The 25954-nt window shown below is 43.8% G+C and overlaps 1 protein-coding gene across 4 annotated transcripts in view; it reads right to left on the bottom strand.

Moving 5' to 3' along the window:
- The window catches only part of ADIPOR2 (adiponectin receptor 2), a 42704-nt gene extending 20296 nt beyond the window's left edge, over positions 1–22408 (bottom strand). The window contains exons 1-2 of one of the 4 annotated variants that reach the window (XM_031589875.2): positions 22263–22408; positions 2116–2351 (exon numbers count right to left, since the gene is read on the bottom strand). In XM_031589875.2, coding sequence (XP_031445735.1) covers positions 2116–2283 — 168 coding nt within the window. In that variant the 5' untranslated portion in view covers positions 2284–2351; positions 22263–22408. The other 3 variants (XM_031589877.2, XM_031589876.2, XM_090145230.1) reach the window with 3 other exon arrangements.
- Between the last annotated feature and the right edge of the window lie 3546 nt (positions 22409–25954).

Here is a 25954-nt window from a genome sequence, read left to right as displayed (position 1 = left end):
ATTACAAACCATAATCAGTTCTGGGCTTTCACTTTTCTCTGCTTCATCTTCAAGTAACTCACATTATTCAGTCAGAAAGTCGAGACAAGAACGAAAACAACCTTACAGAATTTGACACCACACACAGTCAGATAAATTATATCTGTTCCAAATATCTGTCAGTATAATTCTACTTATTTTTTTTCCTACCCTAAGCAAATCCAGCCATTGGCTAAACACACGTATACAATTTTATACATAGTTCATGACTTTCCACATAATACAAAGAAGATGTCTGCATTTATTTGCTTTTATTGTGATTCTGAGAACAGCTTGTAGAAGTTATTGCACCATACAATCATTGACGTGGCTTCTCAATCACCAGCATTTGTTCTGACCAATTTTAATTACAAGGACATCTTAGGCTGAATCCACTAAGTGTTCATAGTAATAAAGTTAAGACAGACTAATACAAGCTACCACGTCATCCAAACCATGATTGTGGTCCATACACACAACCAAAACCTGTGGCAAATGCAATTACAGCAACAGCTTGTCCCTTCTGTATTAAAGGCTATATTATGTAGTACTAGCATGCTTTTGCTACTGTCTAAAAAAATGTACAGCTGCCATAACTAGACTGATATAGTACACTCATAAAATCATTATAAGTTTAATAGTGAGCCTAAGATGAATGCTTTTTCCACTTAACTGTCCTGATATTCAGCTGCGTATATCCTGAGAGAAGCACTAATTACAGTTCTGAAACTCTCTAACCAGAAGGTACTTTTGCCCAGTGCTTGGACATTACCTTTGTACAACACTTAATTAAGCTGTGGAATGCCTTTCTACAGGATGTTGTAGCTGCTAAATTCTGCAAAGACTCGCATGCCAAAAATTCAAAAACGTTGCCACCGTCTCAGGAAATGTGCAAACCACCAACTGCTAAAAGCTAGCATAGTAACACAGTTCCCCATCCTTGTATTCTTCCTTACAAGTCCACTACTGGTGACAGGATATTGAGTACTGCAGAGTTTCAGTCTAACCCAGACAGCTGTTCTTCCAGCAAGAATGTCTGCAAGCACTTTTCTGTCCTAGTATCCAAGAGGATAGCAATTAGCCAAGATTCAGATTACATAAAGCTAGAGTAAATGTTTCTTCTCTTTTTATTTGTAACTGTCAGTTGCAGAACAGAAATCTTTTGACCTGAGCAACATCTTATCAGAGAACAAGGTATTCCAAGCTCTATTGTTTAGTGTGGGAATACAAGAACAGTTACGCTTACCACAGAATCATAAAATGTCTTGTGTTAGGAGGGACCTTGAAGACCACCTCCTAGCTTCAATACCCCTGCTATGGGCAGGGCTGCCACCCAGCAGCTCAGGCGGCCCAGAGCATCATCCAACCTTGCTCCGAGCACCTCCAGAGATGGGGCACCCACAGCTTCTCTGGGCAGCCTGTGCCAGGGCCTCACCACCTTCTGAGTAAAGAATTTTCTCCTAGTACCTAACCTAAATCTCCCCCTCTTTTAGTTTTAAACTGTTCCTCCTTGTCCTGTCACTTATGCCCAGTCTTAACTAGGGGAAGACGTATGAGAAGCAGCTGAGATCCATTGGTTTGTTCAGCCCAGAGAAAAGGAGGCCTCATCATAGCCTATAGCTTCCTCAGTAGAGGAGTGGAGGGGCAGGAACTCATCTCTGGTCTCTAGTGACACCAACAGATTGGCATGGATTTGTGTCAGGCAGGGCCAGGCTGGATATCAGGAAAAGGCTCTTCAGGCAGTGGAACAGGCTCCCTGGGGCAGTGGGCATGGCACTGAGTTCACTGTAGTTCAAGAAGCATCTGGACCATGCTCTCAGTCACATGGTCTGGTTTTTGGGTGGTCCTGTGTGGAAACAGGAGTTGGATTCAGTGATCCTTATGAATTTCTTCCAAGTTGGGATATTCTATGAAGCTCTCATACATTCAGCTGAGTATTTCTGATATCTTCCTGGCTTTCTTACAATTATTTAACAGGCATAACATGGTCACAGAATCTCAGTTCATAGGTCTGGAGCTTATTTCAACCACTGAATGAAGCACTCGCATAAAAACCCATTTATCTCAGCCACCCTAACAGATAATCGTATAACTTACATTTTCCTGATTAGAAGACAGAAGTGGCTCCACTAAAAGAAGCCTCTGCTCAGAGCTGTCCTCTTCAAAGGCTGGCTGTGTTGTTGCAGAGTCAGACATGTGTCCTTTTCTGAGCCGTAGACCTGGCTCTGGAGAACCAGCATTATCGAGTTCCGTTAGTTCATTCATGAGATGCTGGGAGCCTTCTCAAATATTCTGCTTCCTCTTGATCTGGTTTGGCTGATTATGCGTTGGCTCTGAAAGACAGAATTTGTATAAGTAAACTGAAGTTAAAATGAACAGCATAAGAATTGGCTGGAAGAAGAATATGCCTAAAAGCTGCTAGACAGCTATGATGACTGCTTTCACACTTGCCCAAATTTCCACATAATCATCTCTATATAATTTTACACTGCTGGACAGTGAATTCTTATCTTGTGACCACTAATCCTTGTATTCTAACACAAGTTAAGCATGTCTTTGAAAGATGACAGAAAATGCATCCCAGAAATTCACAGTACATTTACAGAAGCACTACTGTGCTCTGACAAATCTTTTTTACTTTTACAAAGTAGAAATGCTGGGCTGTTGATATTAGTCATGATTAAAGTACCTGTCATGTGCATTCTAAAGCTATCAGTTTTGTGAGTATGAGACTCATTTCAAATTGCCTGGGCTCCACTAACACTAGAACATTAAGCACTGATACAGCTGCATGGATGGCAGCAAGCACACAGAGCACCAGCAGCAGCTAGCTCTAGGCAAAGTGAAAGTGGGGTAGTAGCACACACAGCAATCATGTTGTTACCAGTGCTTAAGTTAGCACGTTCACAATTATTGCTAGCAATGGGTTTGTACCATAATTTACGAAAGGAGTTAGACTAAACAGCTTTAGATGCCAGTCAGTCCATCCCAACAACTGAAAATTGATAATTACCATAGAAAACCATAAGTCAAGCTATCCACGCAGAAAAGTAACTGCATTTTACACTTACAACAACGCAAAGAGGATACGGGGCAAATTTAACTCAAGATGCCAAAAATTAATTAAATGTCCAAACGCTACCTGATGATAGCTTGTTAATGAGCTTTTTATCCAAGAGTACTATTGGTTACCTATTTATCCTGTAAACCAGTACCCAGTAGTCAGTGAGACAGTAAGCAGAGAGATACCCATATGGCACCACTTGTCTCAGGAGGCACAAAATCCAGGGCGTTTTGAGTTCCGAGTGCCACGAACCAGAAGAATGAATTAGTGCTCAACTGACACTGCAGAGTCACTCCAAATGAGAACCCACTGGTCTCATACCAATAATCACTTGGTCTGATTCTGTTCCTGAAGCATTTAAGTACTTAGATGTGACTAATGTGTAACATTAAGATAACCCATCTAACAAGTTTTAACTTGCCAGAGTGCATAATTAGACTGGAATTTTAGAACCCAATAAAAGATGCCAAACTTTGTCATAATGTAATAGGGCAAATTAAAAACGTAAGATGAGGGATTGATATTGGTGGTCTCGCAATAAAATATCACCTCCAAAAGGCCCACAAATAAAATAACCCCTTCCTCTAAGGGATTAATCTCATTTACATATGATCACTGCAAGATAATTCTCAGCTCCATCAAATGTGCTGCAGTTAATTTTGCTGTAGCAGTTTGTAATGTTATCTCCCCTCTGCTGCCTGGCATTCTCCAGGGAAAAGAGCTGCTAAGGAGCAGGTACCAGACTGAGGAGCCTGTGCACACCTCAGCTGTCAGAGCTCAGCATGGCACGCTGCCTTCTTCACCCAGGAAGGTTCAATTACAGCACAACAGCAGAGCAGATGGCGTGCGCACCTTTCTGTTAGCCTGCCACTACAGGATCAGTAACCTCCATCAGAGAGGTAACACCTCAAATGGCCACATCTGTCTACCAAGTAAACAGCAAGTTTACTAGGTTTTTTTTTTTTCTTCCTCCCACTGGCTTTAAGCAATAGGACTGCTACCATGTGCTGCACTGCCTGCTATATTGCCCAAGAGCATGTCCTTACATCACCCTGCACCTCCGTGACATTGTGGGAGCAGCTCAAAGACAAAGAAGCACAGTACTGACACAACAGGCTTGGTCACATTTGGCCAATGCATTTGTGAAAGGTTCTGCTAATACAAGATGATGTAAGAATGCCAAGAGACTTCTGAAATCAGGCCTTGAAGATTTACTTAGCCAGCACTCTCTGCCAAACAATCACTGGGGTTAAAAATAAAAGATGCATTTTACCTCCTGCCAGTCAGATTTGCATTCAGCAGCAGAGGTGAACTTCAGAGCATCATAAAAATAGAATTCATTGTTTCTTGAAATTTCAGCAGAACTGCTCAGGGGACTCAGATGTTTCCGTGTTGTCCTTCAAGCAGTACTATTTCAGTGCTGAATACACCCACTCTTACAGAGTATACAGGCAAAGTCTAAGTGTGGCCAGTACCATCTATCCCAAAGATGGCAGCTAAAGCACTCAAAGAAGGCTTGTCATTCCATTCTGTCCCTAAGAGTTCATGAAAATAAACACCAGAAAGCTGCAGGACACCTGGGGTGTTGGAAGAGGTCATTTTGCATTTGAAGTTACAAATCTCAAATTTAACGCCTGAATTTTTTTTTTGCGGTATGCAGCAACCTAGAGCGCTCATTAAGATTAGTTTCTATTTAAAAAGGAAGTTGCCATATGTAACTAGAACTACTTAATAACTGCACATGTAACAAGCACAATATCCATGTCTAGATCCATTAGTTCCTGCTGTGTTTAAGCTGAGAAGAGAATCTACAGAATTTGGTATATTTATTTTAATGTACGAAAGTATAACAGGCTGCGTCAGCTTTTAGAAAGGACATAAGACTTTAATATTATATTAAGTTCTAGAAGCATAACCAGATCTCTGTCAATCTGATGACTCAATAGGCAGCTGCCACCACAAGCTGCAGTAGGCCAAGCACTCCTCTCTCCCAACTGCTCGCTCCACTCCAGTTCAGAAGAGGTCAGCCTCACAGCACTGCTTTATGGCTGGAGACAAACTTACCTTTCTCAGAACAAATTCAGAAGGCAGAACTATTTCAGCACATCACAGGAACTGTGCAACAGCAGAGGAGTCAACATCCACAGTTACCGAGCATATGTAGGACACCAAATATACCCCAGGTGTCATCCTCTAGATGACAAGGCAGAGTAGTTACACAAGCCTAAGCACCACAGTATGACGATGCTGTCCTTTGTAAGATCCTCCTGGATATTCTCAAGAGAAAAGACTGCAAGAGTTTAGTAACCTTCCCCAGTAAGTCATACAGACCTTGACAACTTGGCCAGGCAGGAGGACTGGCTTTCTACCTGGAGTTAACAATGTATCCCGGTAGCAAAGCAAAGAAAGCACTCTAAAGGTAATGCTTGCAGACAAATTTGAGAGATTTGTAACTCCCTCATTTGTGATAGAACAGACCCCAGATGGTCACATTGCTTCCCACCACCAAGGCAAAGCAATCTCTCCAGCACTCAGCCCTTTCCAGCACGTCCCTCCTACAAGCAGCACAACAATCCCCTAAGACCCATTTCATTCTGTTCACAACTGGTATTTGAAAGAAGAATGAAAATGTCACCTCTCTCCACTCCTCTCATTTACCAACAGCCTGATAGAAACATTCTGGCTGTTTTGCCAGTGGATGGGGTCAGCACAAAGGCCACAGACATCAAGTTAAAGAAGTGAGTTTCTCTTCAGCTTAAAGCAATGAAGTAATAAGTGAAACGATACAGCAAGAATAATACAGAACAAGGCTATGTACCTAACTGCTACTATGTGAGTACAGTGATTGTGATTAAGAAAGATACATCACCAACTGTCCTAACACTTGACCATCATTAAGATCAGCAGTCACTGGGGAGCCCTGGCTGCAGTGAGGATTTGGAGAGCCTTTCCCAGCAACTGGGAGGCCCTACACAGTGTGTCCATGCGTAGGTGAGGTCTCCAACTTTGCTACAAGAGGGTCCAGCTTTTATATTGTTGAATAAATAAGTTTATGTGACAATTAGATGGAAATATTTAATTTCATTCTCCCTTTGATTTCCACCTCAAACCTGGCCAGGGCTCAAGGAAGAACCAAGGAAGTCTGTGTCCTCGTAGGTCTTGACACTATGCTTCTAAACAAGGAAAGGTTAAGACACAATGCTTTATTTAAGCTATATCTCTTGCTAATAAGATGTGCTGTTCAATATACATATTTTGCTAGTGAACATACATATTTCACTAATGATCAGATACCGATGAATGTGAGATTCATCTAGATGTCAGCTTCAGTTCGATGCCTACAGTTCAGGCCTTAGTGCTTCATCTGTCTAGAAAAAACAGTGCCATCCACTGTGTTTTTTTCCTTGCTCATCCTCCTCAAACTATCCCTCAGACTAGTATGAGCAATATTTAATGAGCAAGAGAGGACTAACCTTCTTAATATTAGTTCATTATCCCCAACAGAGCTTAGTTATCAAAAGAACAAAAGGTCATGAAAATTTCAGGCTAACATCATTTCTCACAACATTCATTAATGCATAAAGAAGGGCTTCAGTGCATGAAAAGCCTCCTTAGAGATATATTTCAACCTGCAAACTTCTGCTAGAGAGCTCCTGCATAAGCAGTCCCTCCCCAAAGATAGAGTAACAATAGCACTATTCAGTAATATCATATAGCAAATTATATCAAGTGCTGATGGCATCATCCTTTTGCCCAAATCATACATCATGTTCCCTTGTTCCCTGGAGCCAGTACACATCCTCAATCGAATTTATAAATTGTGAGATACTGGCAGCTTGTTTTGGGTCGGGTTTTTTTTGGTTAATTTTGTTTTGGTGTTCTTTTTGTGATGGTGAGATGATGATTCTTCAGCTTTCTGCCTGTGCAGTACCTTGGTTTGTTTACTGGGGAAACAAGACCAGCACAAATGCCCATACAGACAAGAAGTGGGAGCATACACACTGGATAAGGTGGAGAGGAAGAGGAAGTCATGTGAAACACTGCATCACATTAGACTGCTGTTGAGCTTCACCAGTAGATGTGACCCTGCTAATCCATGCTGGGTGACTCATTAACTCGATGGGGTATCTGCTGATAGGCTGCACTTTGTTGCACATAGAGCAATGCAGAAGAGATACACGTTCCATACATTTCAAACCTCTAAGCTGAATGATCACAACTGGAAAGTTAAAAAAAGCACAATAATATCAAAAGATCCAAAAGCATAGCCTGAAATAAGGGATTCTCATCCCCTCTTCAAAAAAGTAAATTAGCCTTTTGGTGACTGAGCCATGCCTTTTTCAATGAAGGAGTTAAGGACTTGCAGTCTACCAAGTATTCTCCTGAACTACACGCTCTAAAATAACACAAACAAGGGTGCCTACAAACAGAGGAAGGAAGAAGATCATAGAAAACCTCGTTTTCTTAACATACCTTGAAGGAAACTTATGAATTAGACTATAAAAATTCTTTTTGGGGGGGGAGAGGAGGGGTCATCGTTAAAAAAAGGAGGAACAATGAGGAAGCAATGCAGCACCTCTTCTCTTAGATGCAATTTCCCTAGACAAAGAGACACCTACCAAACAAAGATTAGGCTCCTGCCGAGGGTCAGCGGCCAAAAAGCTGTCTTTGTAACTTGTAAACTGTCACCGGACACTTCGGCCTAAGCTATTTCACAGCAGGCTGCAGAGACAAACAATCAGGCACATTCTGATGCGTTTGGATCCAAAGAAAAGGAAAGAGCCAAGAGCCTGCCTACATTAACTGAATGCATCCATTTCACAGGATCCCCTTACATTGTTACAACATCTGTCCAATTTGTACTGCAAATTGGAGCCCGGTTTTGTAACTGGGTGAAGGCGTTGTGTCACAGGTTGGCCCACCCCCAGCGCCCCACGTCCGGCTCTTACAGACTGGATGGCTGCTGTAAATTAGTTTTACTCTTCAATAAACCGAAGCCAAGAGAATTGTCACCGAAGACATAAAATGAGGAACAGGAGTTCAAGTTCTTTTCACACCGCATTCCACAAAAAACCACAGCCCAGACCTGGAAAGATTTGGTTCATTTTTCATTCAACGGCTTGCTTTCTCCAAGTGCAAGATGTCCCATTTTCATGCCCTTCTTTGATTTTATTTCTACGGCGTCTCACTAACTCGCACCAACTTGCTTCACAGTTGCCCACAAAAAAGAAAAAAATAAAAGATGCAGTTGGTTTTTGTTAGTAACACTTTGGATGGCAGATTGTCTGAAGGTGAGAGACTGAAATCAGACATCACTTTTCATCTTAACCAAGATTTTTAGAATACAGCCTTTGAACTCCTGCCTCAAAGACACCCGATCCACAGAAGAGATGTCGGGAGACTATGAAAACAAAGACTTTGGAGCAGGCACCAAAATCCATTGCTACACTAGGAAGCTGAGCTTACATTTCACTTTTCCCCTCTACAGAGTATCTTTGCATGAGAACATAAATGGCACCAGATCAACAGCAGCTGCGATCCAGAAAGCAAACATTCCTCTGTGCTGGCAGGTACGAGCGCTCTCCTTCCAGCAAGTGTGGGATTCCATCTCTAGAAATGGAAGTGAGATCCTTTACAGCGCAGGCAAACGCTCTAATGCCTGGAGCAACGGTACAAAACCAACTACTTCTGCCTTGTTGTTAAAAGCAAAGGGGAATACACATGCTTTAGGCCGCTAAATTCAAGCAGGATGCATTTACAACAGTTGTTTCAGTGGTTCCCGAGGCTTGCCTGAATGGCTGGTTTAGGAAGTGTTGCAACAATGTAGATGGAAGGGCTGGCTGCTCTCAAATGCAGGGAGCCCCATTGCTGCCCATCCAACCCTAACACCAGCCACTCGTCACAGTTCATCCCAGTGCTGTCTGGAAAAGATAACTTTTTTTTTTTTAATCAAACTGGCAGTTGGACTGGTTCAGTACACCACCAGATAAGCAGGAGGGGCAACGTGACAGAGGGTTGGACCACACACTTAAGATTTTAAACCCTTCTGTGTTTTATAGGCAGTATTTTCCTTACTTCTTACATACTGACATCTCTCCATTGACCAAATCATTGAGTTGTCACCTACACGCATGCCAGGATCTTTCCTGTGACCTACTAACCAGCTGGAGACCACAAGTGGCCTAGCAAACCATACACTTCACCAAGACTCCTGATTTGAATGCATTTTTTGCTGATACTTTCTTAATCACCAAGACCTGAAGAAATAAATTTTTAAAAAGATGTGCTGTAATAAGCCTGCATCTAACTTGTGTTAGTAAGAACTGTATTTAGTCAAATGGGTGACGTTCTCAACAAGACCAGGTAAAGTTACTTTTGTGATGCGTACCTTAATAGCCTTCATGCAAGAGGAAGAGAACATAGCCTGTTTTCTGAAAAGGTTATCACAGCTGAGAGTTAAGAATAAGCCTAAGCAAACCTTTAGTACCTGCTGACACCTAGCACCACTCTTTCAGAGAAACAGCAGTATCTGGAAAGAAACACAGGACATCTCCAATTTTGAAACAAGACCAAGAAGACTGATACAATCCAAAACTACTGCCCTATAACAAAGGAGAGAGAGCAAAAATACCCCCCCAGTCTACTTATAATACTCAGAGTACTGCTAGAACACTAAGAACCCAAACTGATATCTGTATGCATGCAAACCCTTAGAGATGTAGCCTAAACTCAAAACACATCTACAGCCACTAGCTGGACCAAGGCCTCTCACAAGAAGTCATCTTGCTGCAGTTTGTTTTAACATCCTGGCACAAAAACTTTTGCTGGCATAATTTCATTCCCTGCAGAGGTTTTTTGCTAATATAGTTGTGGTCCGCAGTCTAATCAGCACAGCTACATTGGTATAAACATTACATCTGAAATGGCTTAAGACCATAAATATGCTCCATGCTAATTTTCAGGTAACCAGGAAGCACGTGGGGAGCAGATACGTTAGACATGTTGCGAAGCAACAGCAGTTACACTGACAGGGGGGTGAGCAGCTGTGCAGCCCTGTAATGTAGCATGGCCAATCCCCTAAGGGATTGAGGCTGGGCAGGCTTGCTCTACAAACTCTTCCCACTTGCCCCAAGGAAAAAATAAAAAAATAAAAAAAATTCACAGTTTTAAACAGATAGCAGTGACGAGTAGTTTTTCTCTGTGGAAAGTTATTTACAAGGATGTAGAGAAACACAGGACTGGTCTGACAACAGTGGCCTTGAGGACATACGGGACACAGTGCAGAGGAGTACAGGCACAAGACAGAGATGGGGCACTCGGGCCCCTAGGGATCCTAAGGCTGTAAACTACCCAATAAGGGTCTAGTAAGGAAACAAGACAGATCTGGAGGTGAACAAAACTGGCTTCAGGAGCAATAAAGAAATGGAAACTGACATATAGAAAGGGCACCGTGGATAGTAAATCTAGATACAACCTGGAGCTGTAGATCAAAGAAGAAAGAAAAAGGTGGAAAAGCTAGCAAACATCCAGAAATATATCCCTAAGTGGATCTCAGAGGTAGGAAGAAGAAACAGGTAACATCGCTGTCATATTCCTCCCAACAGAGGACTCCAGAAGGTGACAACACGGTGGTATCCTCCCCAGCAGCACAAAGCTGCTGATGTAAAGACTCAAGGCAGCAATGGATGGGGTAAGTGGCACTGAAGGAAGGGCCAGAAATCAGAGCGTGAGAGCATTTTAATTGTGTTTCATAGTTGTTTTTTTCCTGTAGACAAGTATTCCAACTGCATTTTAAGGAGCCCCTTTTTCTTTAAGGCCTAAATTCAGACTAATGAATCTTGAGCTAGCCAGCTAAGATTTTTATTAAACTAATAACATATCATTGGCTTTACTTACACACACATTATTTTCACACACAGAGTACTTCCTCTTCACCCATAAACAAGAATGTACCAATGTGGGTGGAGACCTCAATTTCTTCCCCCATTTTGCAATTCTGAAAGCATTATTAGTCTTTAAAGCACTACAGGAAAATTACAATAGAATAACAAAGTCTGAAACAGCCCCAGGTAAAGCAACCAAATAGGCCACCTGAACTTGTAACACTCTTTCCCTAAAGAGAAATCCTTGTTAGAGGATGACCCAGTCAAAGTTGTTTTGCAGCGAAGTGCCTTCCATGTATTTACATACATTCCTACGACAGCATCTAAATACAAAAAGCAGTCAGCTAAGCTGTCACTGCCTATTTTCAGCAAGAAATTCAGGCATCACAGAAGACGTCCGATTTCTTTAAGAAACCCTACGAAAAGGAAGGAAGCGTGGCCAAGTCGATAAGCATCCACACTCTTAGGAGTAGGAAGGGTAGGAATTTGGGTTGATTTCCTGGACACGGGCCCAGACAGGAGGAACACGAGCAGAGAGCAAGAACTGGGTCAAACTACTGAATAGTTATTTGTCCTAGTTTTTAAAATACTCACTGAAGGTACTCTTATCCTAGCTCAACTGCATCTGCAAGGGATGTTAATACATGCAGAACTATTCAGATAAACTGTTTAGAAAAGATGAAAAAAATGCCTTATTCTGACACAACACCTAAAAAAAGATGATCACATTTCAGAACAAGCTTGTTACCGTTCCATAACAGAAATAAGTTATTCAGTACAATTTTGATGCAAAGACTAACTACTGTATCCACAGCTGTGACTGAGAGGCAAAGCAGCTCTTCAGATTCATCTGCCACAGTCAGCCAACCACCATCAGTACTGAAAGAATGCAGACCAAGCTTCCCAGCAGAGATTCAGCGCTGCACAGAGACACCAAAGGCTCATCTGTATGCCAGGGATGTACGTGGAGATCCAGCCAAGAATTCTATATAGGGGGTTAGGTGTAAAGAGAATGTAAATACTGCCAGATACACTACTGTGAAAAGTACAAAGCATTCTTACAGTATTGACAATAATGGCATGGATGCATTCAGGGAAAGAAACATACAGTGACAGAGGTGTAAATCCCAAGAAAATAATTGGCAAACCATGTGTGAATTTATTAACATTAAGAGAGAAGTAAAATCGTGGATGACAGCTGACCTGCCCAGAGATACACAGTCATGCTCTGACCTATGAAGAGAATCAACTGTAGCTAGGGAAGCAACACTATGAAATGACACAAGCCTTGCCACGTATGAAGTACAAAACCTGAAGTCTACTTTTATTGTGTGCTAGGCAATCAACAGTTATTCAAGTCTTTTACATCACCTTTTGTACATTCAGTAAATGATTTGCTCATGATTTTGCATTTAGTACAGGATTTGCTTTACAGTAGTGAAGTTCTATTTTAAACCAGTGTCGACTACCCAAAATCCCAGTAAGATTTCAACACAGCACAAGGTTTCTCAATCTTCACATCTACAACAACAAAACACCACCCAAAACAATGACAACAAAAAAGCAAAGACACTCAATATTTTCTGTTTGCCAAGCAAAGGTCACAGTTAGCAGATAGCAACCTCAAACACAGAAGGAAGCTGTATTTGATGCAGCAAGTAGCCAACCTCACAAATCCTTGCTCTGAATCAGGATTCATAGGGAACAAGGGATAAATCCATTAAGGGGTGCTAAGTACCAGAAATAACCACTAGCTTTAGAAGTCCCTAAACAGCAGTGCTCCCCAAAGGCACCCACGAAGCCAGTAGGCACTGCCCTAATAACAAACTGAAAAGACTCACCTCCTTTCAGAAACTCAAACCAAACACTCCATTTGCCTCCATTTTGATTATTCAATGCAGATTAGACAGTCAGTTAACCGATTAGGATTTCCAGCTTGTTCAATGAATAGTATGCAGGCTGTCACGCAATGCTTTGATGCCACAGATTTCTACTGCCTCTCAAACTGAGCAGTGGTTTAAGGCAGAAGAAAAAAAAAGAAATAAAATACCTCAACACCCCACCAAATATCTGACATGTCGTTGCAATTTTCCTTCTGAAGTGGACAAGAGTGACTATAGTTCAAGTCACATCAACTTTATACTTACACCTCAGCTACAGACTCCAGTTTAGAAGAAGCCATGCTTGCCATCTCATTTCAGAAAATATATGAATTTCTTGTAAGCCTCAGTCCCGAGAAACACAGCTTAGAACAACAAAACAAAAAGCTCTTGAACCTTCTTAGTGGAGTAACATATAGCAGTTAATCCCTAAAATACACATCCCCCCCAAAAAACAAGACTAACACCCAGTATTCCTAGCATCTTCCTAGCTATTTCTTACTGCTGTCTGACAAGCAGCTGTTACCGGATCAATTTCTCACCTCACCTTTGTCACCGGTTCTTGGGCTTCACATTCAAGTTTAGGAAGTTACTGCCCGACATTCCAATGAGGATGATGTGAAAGCAACATAATGGCTTTTTATCCACTTAAAACCAGATATTTAAGTTTACACAGAAAAGATGCTTAGTTTGTGTTACAAAGCAGCTATTAAACGTCTACAGTTGTTAAGAAAATACACGCGTTCCGTTTAACTTAAAATCCCTCGATTCCTCCCCCACGAAAACAGCTTTGACTTAAATGAAATTGCAGCCGGCTACCTCTGAATAAGTATAAAGGTGTATCAGCACAAGACCAGAGGAAGTGAGAATTTTTTCCACCATCTCAGCTTGAGCACTCCCCATAAAATGCTCGGTGTAACCCCAGATATCACATTTTAGTCAAACAAGTACTTGTTAAGACTGATTTATTAATGCCAAATACATTAACCCCCACGTTAATCTGCCTTCAGTCACAAAGACAGCTAGAGAGGAGTTTTATCAAACCACATACAATGCTGCTTTTGGTTCACCTGGCAGTTTGAAGTTGGAGCTTCAGAGTGATCATCTATGACAAATATTGCAGCATGAAAACAGCAAGGAATGCTTAAGACTCTTCCTGTGATTCACTGCCATTTTCTCTGCACTGTTTGATGGCATGTTGTTAGACCCTTAAAACCACTAAATGAAGTCTTGTGTTTATCTTAAGATCTTGTGTCACTGGAGTTGTAAAACACACAGCACTCAAAAGCCAGCTCCAAGCTGACATTCATTGCGCCCCAGTGGCGGGGAGAACGTTTCTGACTTCATACAGCCCACTTCACCCACACTTCACATAGTACACAAAGCAGAGAAGTGAGCTCAAACATTACACTTACTGCAGTATGTCCAGTAAGTGCTTTGTATATTCCTATACAAAGCTGAATACCCAACAGTTGTTTAAAGCCTTCACAAAAAGCAGGATTGGTTCTCGCTTTTGACTCTAGTAGGAAGCAAGCGGTCAAATCTCCAGACTACTTACCAGGTGAGCTAAGACTGGCAGCACAATCCAACCAGAAACTCAAAGGCAAAGAGAGGCTGAGGACAAGCAGCCTTAGCACACAACTTGCATGTCAGTGACCGGATGGCCTGACACAACACGCCTATGCAGCTCTATCATTACCTGTCACATCCCCTGAAGAGGCAGTCCCAAATGCAAGCAGCAGTAATGCATATCTCCTGCACCTTTCCTTTTTATGTCCGCCTAGTAATTAACTTTAAGTGCCAGTAATTCCCAATTACTCCATCATTAGCATGACTAAATGCCATCCTATGGTAGGAATTACGCCGCTATGCTTTGGTCAACCCCAAACACCACCATCACCTGTGACTTTGAATGTTGTAACAAATAATGTGCTTACAAACTGTTCATTTATAACAAAGACGTAACTTAAATTACCATCTAATTCTGGAGTCCCTTTGGCTTTAAATGAGAAAGTGTTCAGAATATCCCGTGACCTCAGAACAGCGCGTGTAAGGAGGGAGTACCGAGTTTTGAAGCAGCTCCAATCCCCACATAAGACAAAGCCTCTCTGAAAGCACTTCAGTCCCACCTGAATCTTACTGCTGTACTGCTAAAGGTACAGGAATGTGGAATTGTACCTCTTCAAGGATGACCACAGCCTGCACAAAACACTCATGTGAGTCTTGCAGGCACATAAGCCCTCAGGCACTTACATAATAATGAGCTATTGAAAGGGAGCCAAGACATTAGTTTTCAGAGGAAAACAGTCATGGGTTCTGTGATCACGCTTTGTTTCTCACAATGACTTTACTGTGATGTGTAACAAGGGGCTGCTTTGAACTGCTTAACTGGTACAGAAAAAGTCAGCTGGAGAGGGCTTGCATTGAAAAATGAGAAACTGATGTCCTCCTGCAAGCATCTTGTGCCACTTGTCCTATAGCATTATAAGACTCTGCAGCTCAAAATCCAAAGCAAACCACAGTCGCTTACCGTCACACAGAGCTGTACAGTTACATCAGCCCTGACCTTATCTGAGGTTGTGTTTTTTTGTTTTTTTTTGTTTTTTTTTTTTTAAGATTTGTTTTTCAGTATTGCCCCAGACAGTCTTCTGTATCATCTCCTTTTCCCTACGCTGACCGCACGCTGGAGTCCTTCCAAATCAGTTGACATAACTGGCATTTTCAACAGCATCACGCGCTAGCTAGATATGTTGGACAGAAACATTTTGCAACTGCTGTGAAACTTGCTCAGCCTCTCTTGCTCTCCATCAAGAATGAGTTTAACCTGAAATTCTGAGTATGCTGAGAAGCAAGAAATATTCTACCTGTACACATTACAATAAGGAAGCAAGTCCAAATTTGAGGAGAGTTTTTACAGCTACTGTAGCTAAAACTAACAGACAACTCTATTTTGACAAGATGGCCCTGCTTACTGAATCAACCATTAACTTCCAGGTTCCAAAAATGGAAGGTTTAATTATTGATCTTCCTTGTTTACAGTCCAGGTTGATGTAAGAATGCCAAGAAAGCCATGAAAAATTACACTCTTCCTGGAGGATGATCTGCAAAGAGAACCAAGCAAACAAACTACCCACCTCTTTCTGCCTTTCACAGGAGTGAAATGAGCAATTCATAATCCTCAAGTAGTCAGAGAAATTTAGCATTCCTCTTCCATACCAAAAAATATATTTGGAAATTGCCCCTTAGATACCTTACAAATCAAATCTAAGCTACCTAGCAACTTCCTTTGCTGCATTAGTGAAGCCAGGAAAAAAAAAAAAAAAAGATTTTTAGAACATGTTCTTTATTAAACTATTTTAATAATGCTGCAGAATGAGTAAGGTTGCCAATTATTAAAAAGGTCACAGCAGGAAGTCAAAGAATATTTGCACTTAAGCACAGACATTAAGGTTATCGGGACACAAGTGTTTTACAGCATTCTCCTCTTAGCTCAGACCACATAGGTCATGAAGCCACGAAGTAAAGCTTTGGGTGACTTCATGTTTTTCTCAACTCTCAGCACATCCACCTCAAAAAATAATCCTTTTTGTTCTCTGCTGAAAGTACTGCAGGCAGAAAGCCAATGGTTGGCACTCTGTCACATAGCTACTTTAACAATAATTATTAATAGGCCCCTCTTTATATTTCTGGTCACATTCCATTAAAAAAAAGAAAACTGCCTGGGAGATTAAAACTAAGAACAGGAGAATATTGCTGTTACCAACCTTGCAATACTATAATGCTGTTCTAGGAAAAGGAGGCATAAACAATCAAACTAAAGCAAATAAAGCCACCACTTGCAAAGCACGTGGTTTGTTGCATGCAGAAGAGGTCTATCATGAGCCATAAAGTCAGGCAGCACCAGGTTCCACCAGCACCAACTTACCATCACGGCACTAGAACATGATTATGCAGTGCATGCCCACAAATACCACCAGCTTACAGACAGCAAGGCTTAAAGCATCCTCCAGTTCACCCCAGGCAAAAGCAACCCTAAATCACACAGAGGAGCCCACCAGAAAACACAGTGGGGGGAATTCTTCATCACAAAAGCATGCCCAAACTGTCAGCTGAGAGAAGCTGATATTCAGCAGTGCTTCAGGTCAGGTCCATTCTCTCGTTCCAAGGGCTAAAATAACTTTCCCTGAAGGTAAAAGCTTGCCAATACTCTCAAGACTGATAACTGGTCTTGGCTATTCTTTGCACTGCATGGGTCTTTCAAACAGCTCACACCGCATACTGGGAGACAGATCTAAGAGTTTCTAGTGCAGGCAGGAATTTTATCCTTCAGATTAAATCTTCTTGATGCCAGAGGTGTCATTCGCTCTCAGAAGACAACTTCTACTGCCTGTGTTTAGTTATTCCATTTTCATCACAAGTTCTCCATTTCACAGAAACTCAGGAGCCAGGCACAGACACGCTGGCTTGGTGCCCTTATTACGCCAGCAGGCCCCAGGACACGTCACCCACTGAGTGTTTTCTACAAGAAATCAGAATGCAGAACTACATGAAGAAAGTTTCATACATCAAGAAGGTCTGTGGCACGTTCTCTCCTAGGAACAGACCGTTTACTCAAATATCCATAAACATCCCATTTCCTAAATCACACAGCAACATTTTGAGGAGATTAGCCTAGTCAAGCAGCAAGCTCATGCACAAGTAAGGAGCTAAACAGCAGCCTCACCCGAATGCTGTCATTACAACAGAGAGAAGCATACCCAGTGATCCCTCCAGCTAAACCTATGGCATATAAGCTGTCATCCTCTAGGCCTAAACAGGGCAGCACAACTGACCTTGGCTTCAAACAAGGTAGAACAGTCTCTGCAAACCTCTGATGAAGTGGGACCAAAAAGATTGAGGAAAATTATGTTTATTTTGGTTGAGACGGAAGGAAATGAGGTGAAAAGGTGTGAAAAACAGCTTTCATGTACCTATAAATCAATGGGAGCACGCCTTTAAATAAGCAGATGACTAGAACTGCACCTTAAAAAAAGAACAGTTCACACCAATTCAGAGAGAGTGGTGAGATGCTGATACCAGGCTGCCCAGAGAGACTGTGGATGCCCCCATTCCTGGGCAGCCCTGGTTCAAAACCAGGTTTGATGGGACCCTGGACAGCCTGGTCTAGTATTAAATGGGGAGATTGGTGGCCCTGCCTGTGGCAGGGGAGTTTGGAATTACAGTACTAACTCGATGATCCTCAAGGTCCCTACCAATCCAAGCCATTCTATGATTCCATGAATTCATGTTTTGTTGTCTGTGTGCTCTCTTGTAGCACCATGACATCTGTAGCTACTGCAAGCTGAATTTTCAGCACTATGTGAAGACAAAAAGTAACAATTTTGAAATAACATACTGCCAGAAAGAAAATAAGGCAGAGCAAAAAAGGATGCATTCTTTCCCACAAAGATCCCCAAAGAAGTTTGTAATGCAGTGTTCTGTTGGCAACACTCATTTTAAGTACTTCAGAACGGACTTCCAATTTATCCTACAAGTAAATTGTCTGCTCTCATTTGCTGTCATCCAAAGGCATCTCAGAGCCAATGACTACAGCACTGCCTATTCCAACACTGTCTTCCCGTAAATAGCGCCTATTTTCTGTTCTCACAAGAGCATAATTAGCCCTGTTCAGAGCAACAGCAGCTGGCACACCCCAGCAGCAGACTCCATTGCACTCTCACAGCTGCTGAAAACTAGCTGAACCACACTGTCAGTTTTGCTACAGCAGTAGTAAAAGCTGTGGCACATCCCCTCCAGAGAGGCCAGCTGCTTATTGCCACCCCAACTGCCATGCTGTGACATACTGAGTAGCTGCTGCATTCAGAATGACTGTCATCGTGCCCTGAAAGTAAGCCTTGATGTTTGTCTTCAAACTGGACTAAGACAAATATTTAATTTTTGCATCACACCATTGAGAAGAACTTTCCAGAAAACATACGTACTCACCGAGCGGCTCAGGTTTATAGTTACCTAATGATAAAAGCCTGAGTCTTACTGAGCTGTGGCCAGATGGAAAGCAAGAGGTTTTTCTTCTCAAAGCTCTGCAACAGGAGCTATGTGGAAATAACTTCTGCTTCTTAGTAATTTACATCCTGATCCGCAACATTTTACTTGAAAAATAAAGCGTTCTGGTGGTTGGAACATTCTCACATAAACAAGCTAAAGTTAAACATGTCTTTCAGAAACCTTTTCTCTGAAGAAGCAAAACCAGTGCCAAGCTGCCTGGGGCTGGTGCTCTGCTGTGTCCAGGCCTTCAGCTCTGTGCTTTCCCAGGACCCTCACACCTGTGTTTTCTGTTCCTTTATTTTCCTTGACAAAATTGATTTTCTGGTTCTCACCCACTTTTTTTTCTGACCCAAGTTTGTTGGCATTGGTTTTATATATTCTTATAAATATTCTTATTTTTTAAGAAAGAATGTGTTGGTTGAACTTGCCTTGACAAACCTATTACTTCAAAAAGCAAAGACAGACAGTCACTACAACGGGTACAACCAGCTGAAATAGAATGTCTTGCAGGAAGAACTTAGAGCTTTATTAGAGGATGGTACAACTCAGAGCAACAGCCTTCCCCTTAAACACTGTCCCAAGTACGTTTCTGCCATCACTACTGAGATCTTGTGCAAGAACATCTTTTCAAATCTACCCACACTGTCTGCCAGAAAATTCACTGAATGACTCAGACAGACTTTCAGATCATAAATACTCAGATTTGCTATTTCCATTTCAGAACTACTTCTATTTAAGCATTTGAATCGCTGATGGCATAACAGCAAAACAATCCAACAACTGCCTGAAGTTTCCTTATCAAGATTTTCCTCATGTACAGACACTAATGAAAGCAAGCCTTGTTTCTCCAGCACAGCATCTTGAACAATACAGTTACACAACCAGAAACCTGCAAAACTCACACTTCAACAGCTGAGCATTGAGAATCTTTGTCAAGAAAAGCTTGACACCGCTCCTTGGATACTCAACAGAAAGCAAAAGATACTAACAGAGATCCAAGCATTACAATCACTGGCATTACACGCCCTGCCAATTCCCGTTAATTTGCCTTCATGACAAATCAACACAAACTCTTGCCTCGAGCAAGTGCAGGCTTTCCAAAGCCCAGCCTTTCCACCCTGTATCCAGGATGGGGCTCAGGTCCGAGTCTCACCCACAGCTGCCCCAAACTCTTGGGCAAACTGACAAGAGGGCCAGCAGTTCAGCAGCACCAATACTATTCTAGCAATGTGCCACAGATTGCAGTGGTGGAGCAGAGTCCTGTGTCTGGCTCAGCTGAAGGCCTGATGCACTTTAAGCTCCTACAGCCATCCCATTTTACAGCATGATTTTGATAAACCAGACAAAGTTGGGTTGCAGCTTTTAGCTCTGCCACTGCCCATTCTGATTCAGCACTAGCAACTGTTCTCCAGGGTTTTCACGATGAAGCTGCCAACAGCCTTACAAGAGGTTTACTTAAAAATATTTAGCAGTCAGCTCAGAGCAGGGAATCATTGCTATGTTTTAAGCAGCTAACTTTACACGTCCAACACAACAGCAAGCTTCCTGCAAACTGCCCACTAACACACACAGTGTTCACAGAATAACAGAATGGCCAGGGTTGGAAGGGACCTCAAGGATCATGAATCTCCAACCCCATTGCCACATGCTGGGCCACCAACCTTCTCATTTAATACTAGACCAGGCTGCCCAGGACCCCATCCAATCTGGCTTTGAACACCTCTAGGGATGAGGCATCCACAACCTCTCTGGGCAGCCTGTTCCAGCACCTCACCACTCTCTCTATAAAGAATTTCCCCCTGACATCCAACCTAAATCTTCCCTCCTTCAACTTAAAACCATTTCCCCTCGTCCTGCAGTTATCTACACTTTCAAAGAGTTGATTCCCCTCCTGTTTGTAGGCTCCCTTTAGGTACTGAAAGGCTGCAATGAGGTCACCCCGCAGCCTTCTTTTCTCCAGGCTGAACGAGCCCAGCTCCTTCAGCCTGTCTTCATAGGGGAGGTGCTCCAGCCCCCTGATCATCTTTCTATCCTGTGTTCACACAGGAAGAAGTGTCACAGGACAGCTGAAAATGACACATTATACGTTCTCTCCATGAAGCAAGAGCAACAGCACAAAATAGTTGTAACCTGAACTGGCTGGTACCCCTACAGGAAGGGAAAAACCTAAAACATGATCACTTCCCTTTCTGCATAGGGGAAAACAATTCAGAACTAAAGACAGAAAAAGATAGCAGGCAGTGTTTTATGACTGGCTGCACCCCTAGCTCCATGACACACATCGGTCTGTCAGTCATTTTTGAAGCAGCCTCGTTAAGCAGGAGCTCCAAAAGTACTGTGCAGAGGACTCTGTGGTGATTCTGGGACAGACCCATGAAGAGCACAGCCAAAACACAACCTGGAATTCAGTGCTCCTGGACACCGACTGCAGTCAGGCATCGAACGCATAGCTTAAGTTACACTCTGGGACCTCGCCAGCTTGTGTCCAGCACAGTCTGTGCAGAGGACACAGTTCACATTAAGGTCCATGTTAAGGAATACTGAGAGTTTGCAATAGGACAGCTCAAGCATTTGAAGAATTCAGCACGGGACTAAGACTCAGAAGGATCTTGAACTAAGGAATAACATCTACAGCTTTTCCACTGTGACAGCTGCTTGTTTACATGTCTATGTACACAGAGTGACAAAGCCCTAGCGCCAAAGAAGTTCCCATTTCTCTTTAAGTGTTCTCTCACACATACGCTAACCCACAATAGCCACTAAACCAACTGACTTACGAGGTTAAAGCAGATAAAAAAAAAGCCCCACAGGCTGCTTGAGGAGCTCCCTAGGAGCAGCAGCAGCTGTCACCGGGCTTTGGCCTCCAGCTGATCACCATCTTTCTCACCATCCCCAACGCACAGGAGACGAGCGCCTGATTACCCCTCAGAGGAAAGCAACTTGTAAAAAAGTTAATGAAATCAACTCTCACTCGGGAATACGAGGATTGCGGCCGCGCTGCCGCCCAATTTCGCTTTCCCTAATGCTGAGAGCCGCGGTGTTTATATCGATACACACACACACACCGTGCGGGCAGGGCAGGGCTCCCACGCACCGCGCTATGTTTTTCCCCGCTCCTCCCGAGGACCCCAGGGCCCACAGCCACCTCCCCGCCCCGACCAGCAACAAGTGCCCCGAGCCGAACGCAGGACACGTTCCCCCACTCCCGACCCACCGGCTGCCGCGGGCCTGCTCCCTCAGCCCCTCCGAGCGCCGCACCGCAGCGCCCCGACCGCCGGACCCGGCGCCCCCCGCCGCAGGCCCGCTCCCCACCCCGCCTCCTACCCGGCCCGGCGGCGGGACGTTCCGAAGCCCCGCGACCCCGCCGCTCACCTGGCAACGCGCGCCCTGGCAACGGCCGGCGCCCGCCCTGGCGCCCCGCGAGGTGCCGCCGCCGCCCCGCGCCGCCCCCCTCCTGCCGCAATCGCTACCGCCTCCCGGTCCTAGCGCGTCATCATCGCACGAGGCCGCCGCCGCCAATCGGCGCCTCCCTCCCGCGCCTGCGCGCCGCGCACCGGAAGGAAGGGCGGCCCGCGCGCCCCGATGCTTCTTGGGGGATGCAGGCGGCCCCTATCGGGGAAGGGAGGGGTGAGGGCGCCCCCCCCGCCGCCGGGAGCCGGCTCTGATTGGCGGTGACGTTTCGGCGGGCTTTTGTTCTCCGCCGGCGCTGTTACCATGGCACGGGCGGTTGGTGGCGGTTGGGGCTGATGGCACCCAGGAAGGGCTGTGCCTGGCGGCGCGTCCTGCCTGCCTTGCCTGCCCGCCCTCAGCCGCGGGCAGCGGGGGTTGTCGCGTGGCACTGCTTCCTACGGGCTTTGTGCGGGCGGTAGTGTCGCCCTTGGCCCCTTAGTAGAAGCAAAATCATCCCTGTCAATCCGTGTTTGAAACACCGGCCCCGGATACCTACCAACATAAGATAAATATTCCCCAAAACCTTGTTTACAAAAATAAGAATCCCTATGGTCTCCATTAAAATATGTCCCATATCTCGCACGTTTCTCAACATCTTCAGGGTTTTGAAGGGAGAAGCGTCGTCGCCACCCACCAAAACAGCCCTACTGCCTGTGTTTACAGTTTCATCAATCAGAATGCATTCTGACAGCACAGCAGAGAGGAGCAGCTGCAGTGCCCCGCTCCCGGCTCCACCCCGCTTGGCAGATGAAGCATTTCCTGCCCTGTGTCTCAGTATTTCATCTGTAAAATGGCGCTAATGAATTTGAGATACTTTCGAGTTCCACTGGCAAAAAAAAAAAAAAAAAAAAAAAAAAAAAAAAAGCGTGGTAAAACGACGTGTCATTTTCATCTGTCATTTCCTGTCACTGTAACTTAATGCGGACTCAGCCAATGGAGGGGGAAATTGAGACAGGAGCACTGTTTCATTAAATATTAAATAAATGGGATTAAAGTGGTTTATTCTGGTTCAAGAGCCTGTGAAGCAAAACAAAAACAAAAAAAAAAGCAAAGCTGTGCTCTGCTATACCAAGCAAACGACTCATTTGGAAGGACACATTTAAAAAAAAAAAAAAAAAAAAAAAAACTGAATTATGTACTTCTTGGGCATTTTTAGGTAATTCCTGGAGTTCAAGCATTAATATACCATATTCATTGCCTTAATTCCTTCTCTGAATGTTTTTGTTCTAAATACAGTCCTGCACTTTGTGAAAGTAGGCAGCTCATTAGCTAACTCTCTTACTGTTCCTGAGCAAGAGAGAGCAAATTTGCTTGTGGTAAATGAAACTCAGAATAATGACGGTGAATTGCAAAGTGGCTGCCACTCTGAAGCCCTCAGCTGACAGGGGGCTGACTGAACACAGATGCTGGCTGTGAGCAAAGCTGGGCTACAGTCAGCTCCAGCACAGTGCTTGTGACATTCGGTGTGACACTGGCTCTAGTCCACATCTTTGGTTTGGTTTTGTTGTTGTTGTTGTTTTCCCTGAAAGGCATCATTGTAATGTGTCCTTGCATGGTAGTGCCTCATCCTGCTCATTCTGCACCGGTCACGATTCTCCAGCAATCATGCAAAAGATTGACACAACTACATGGCACTCTAGGGGCAGTCAAAAGACGAATAATGATTCAGAATAAACTACCCTAGGGTAAGGAAGAGCCTGTACATTCTTCTTACAGGATATGCCCTATTTCAGCAAGCCTGTAAACTGCTTTATCCCCACTGGCAAAAACAGCTGCTGCCTTCCATGCTTCCCAGGATGGCTGCAACCCTGTGACACCAATGCTATGCAGCACTAATGGAGACAGGGCCTGGGGGCAGGGGACTGGCGTTACTATTTCCCTGGCCCCCAGTGAACCTTTGCCTGCTCATTCTGTTTGCATTTCCTTACAACAATCTTCCTTATCCCATGCTCATCTCATGCTCTGGCAGCGTGCCGAGGGGTGGTGCTCACTGCAGCAGCCAGCATGATGGCTGATCGCAGTGCCATGGGGTCATCAAACCTGGCTCCCTTTGGACACACAGTGTGGGGAGGTAACTGTGGCATTCAGGTGGCCAACCTGATTGTCATGTTTCTCCCTCCTGGGCAATGGTGGTTCCCTGAGTCACTGCTGGGCCATCTTAGGAGCCGCCTGCTGTCTGAATATGACCCAGGTCCAGCTTGCCAGTCTCAACCCCTGTGAGAAGAATAAATACAAAGAACATAGAAGCAGAAATTAATGAGCACTGGCCCAAATTGTAAACTCCCTCAGTGCAGAAGACACAAGAAGATAAGCAAGAGTGGCAGAACAGTGAGGATAAAAGACGGTGGCAGAAGTGATATCTTCCTGTAAAGACAGAACAGCCACGACTATTAATGGGATTCCACAAGAAAACCGTATGATGTCTTATAGACTTCCCAGTGCCTTCCTGGCCGCTGCTGAGAGCTCCCAACACGTACCATCTATTGGGAAGGAAAAAACAAAATGAGGCTCTCTCTTAAGTGTAAAGAACAAATTGCTTTAAAAGGTAAGCCTAGGTTTGGTGTTCTCTCAAAATATTATGAAATAATGGAAGTAAAGAAAATAACATTTTGGTAACATCTCTTTCTATATGTGCTATGCAGACGCATTGCCATGGTGTGCCAGTGGGCAGCCCTGTTCTCTGCCAGCGCACAACAGAACTGGCACCACTACACCTGGAGGAGTTGTGTAAAACCTTCATGCCTATGGTGCCCAGCAGATGCACAGCCCTGCCTCACTGGTCGTAAGGTCCTGGTCTGAGTGACTCTGAAACTGCACCTGTGAGGAACTGGCCTCCCATCACATCGCATCACATCAAAGGAGAGCTGCAGGCACTCTTGCTGCACTCCTCAGAGCTGAGGCTCAGATCAGTGCTTAAGTAGGGTCTATTTTTTCCAGGGGTGGTTGTGGTGGAGAGGCATGGCTGCAGAGCGTTACATCTGTTCATGCAGAAATGGAAAGAATGCTTTGGCTTTCCCACTTACAAGGAAATGCTGGCTTTTTATAGAGCACAGGTGGCAAAGTCCAAATTAACAAATAGACAGAAAGCATTGCGATGGCAAACAAATGAAATAAAACCAAATAACTTTCTTGGCATATCTCCTGTACATTCCAGCCACTTTTCAGGCTTTTACACAATATCTAGTGGTTAAATACATTGATAGTTTTCTCTGGAAAAGGGAGAAGGACTTCTTTTATCACAAGGCAAGAATCCATGAACCTTTTCTTCATGTGATTCACTGTGAAAACATGCAAATTCTGGCTACTCACGGTTAAGATTTTCCAGAGTTCACTCACTCAAGTGAAGACTGAGCCCTACTTCTGCCAGCTCTAATAAACCCCTGCCTTGGTTTCCATTTTATGGCTGCTCACCTGTGTGAGGAAGAAAGAAACTGCTTCTCCCTGCTCACAGAGGCAGAGCTCCTGACCCTACTGTTCCCGTTCTTTCTTTGAGGAAATACTATGAGTAGGTCATGACCTTTTGTATCCTAATGCAAAAAATAGATCTCAACTGTCATTTAAACAGAGCAAAGAAAGAAGAGAGAATGGTAACCCTGCAGGAGAGGTCTGACAAT

Source organism: Phasianus colchicus, chromosome 1, assembly GCF_987193195.1.
Source record: "Phasianus colchicus chromosome 1, bPhaCol1.hap1.1, whole genome shotgun sequence".
In the NCBI taxonomy this organism is placed as follows: domain Eukaryota; kingdom Metazoa; phylum Chordata; class Aves; order Galliformes; family Phasianidae; genus Phasianus; species Phasianus colchicus.
This window is presented reverse-complemented; position numbering and strand designations above follow the sequence as displayed.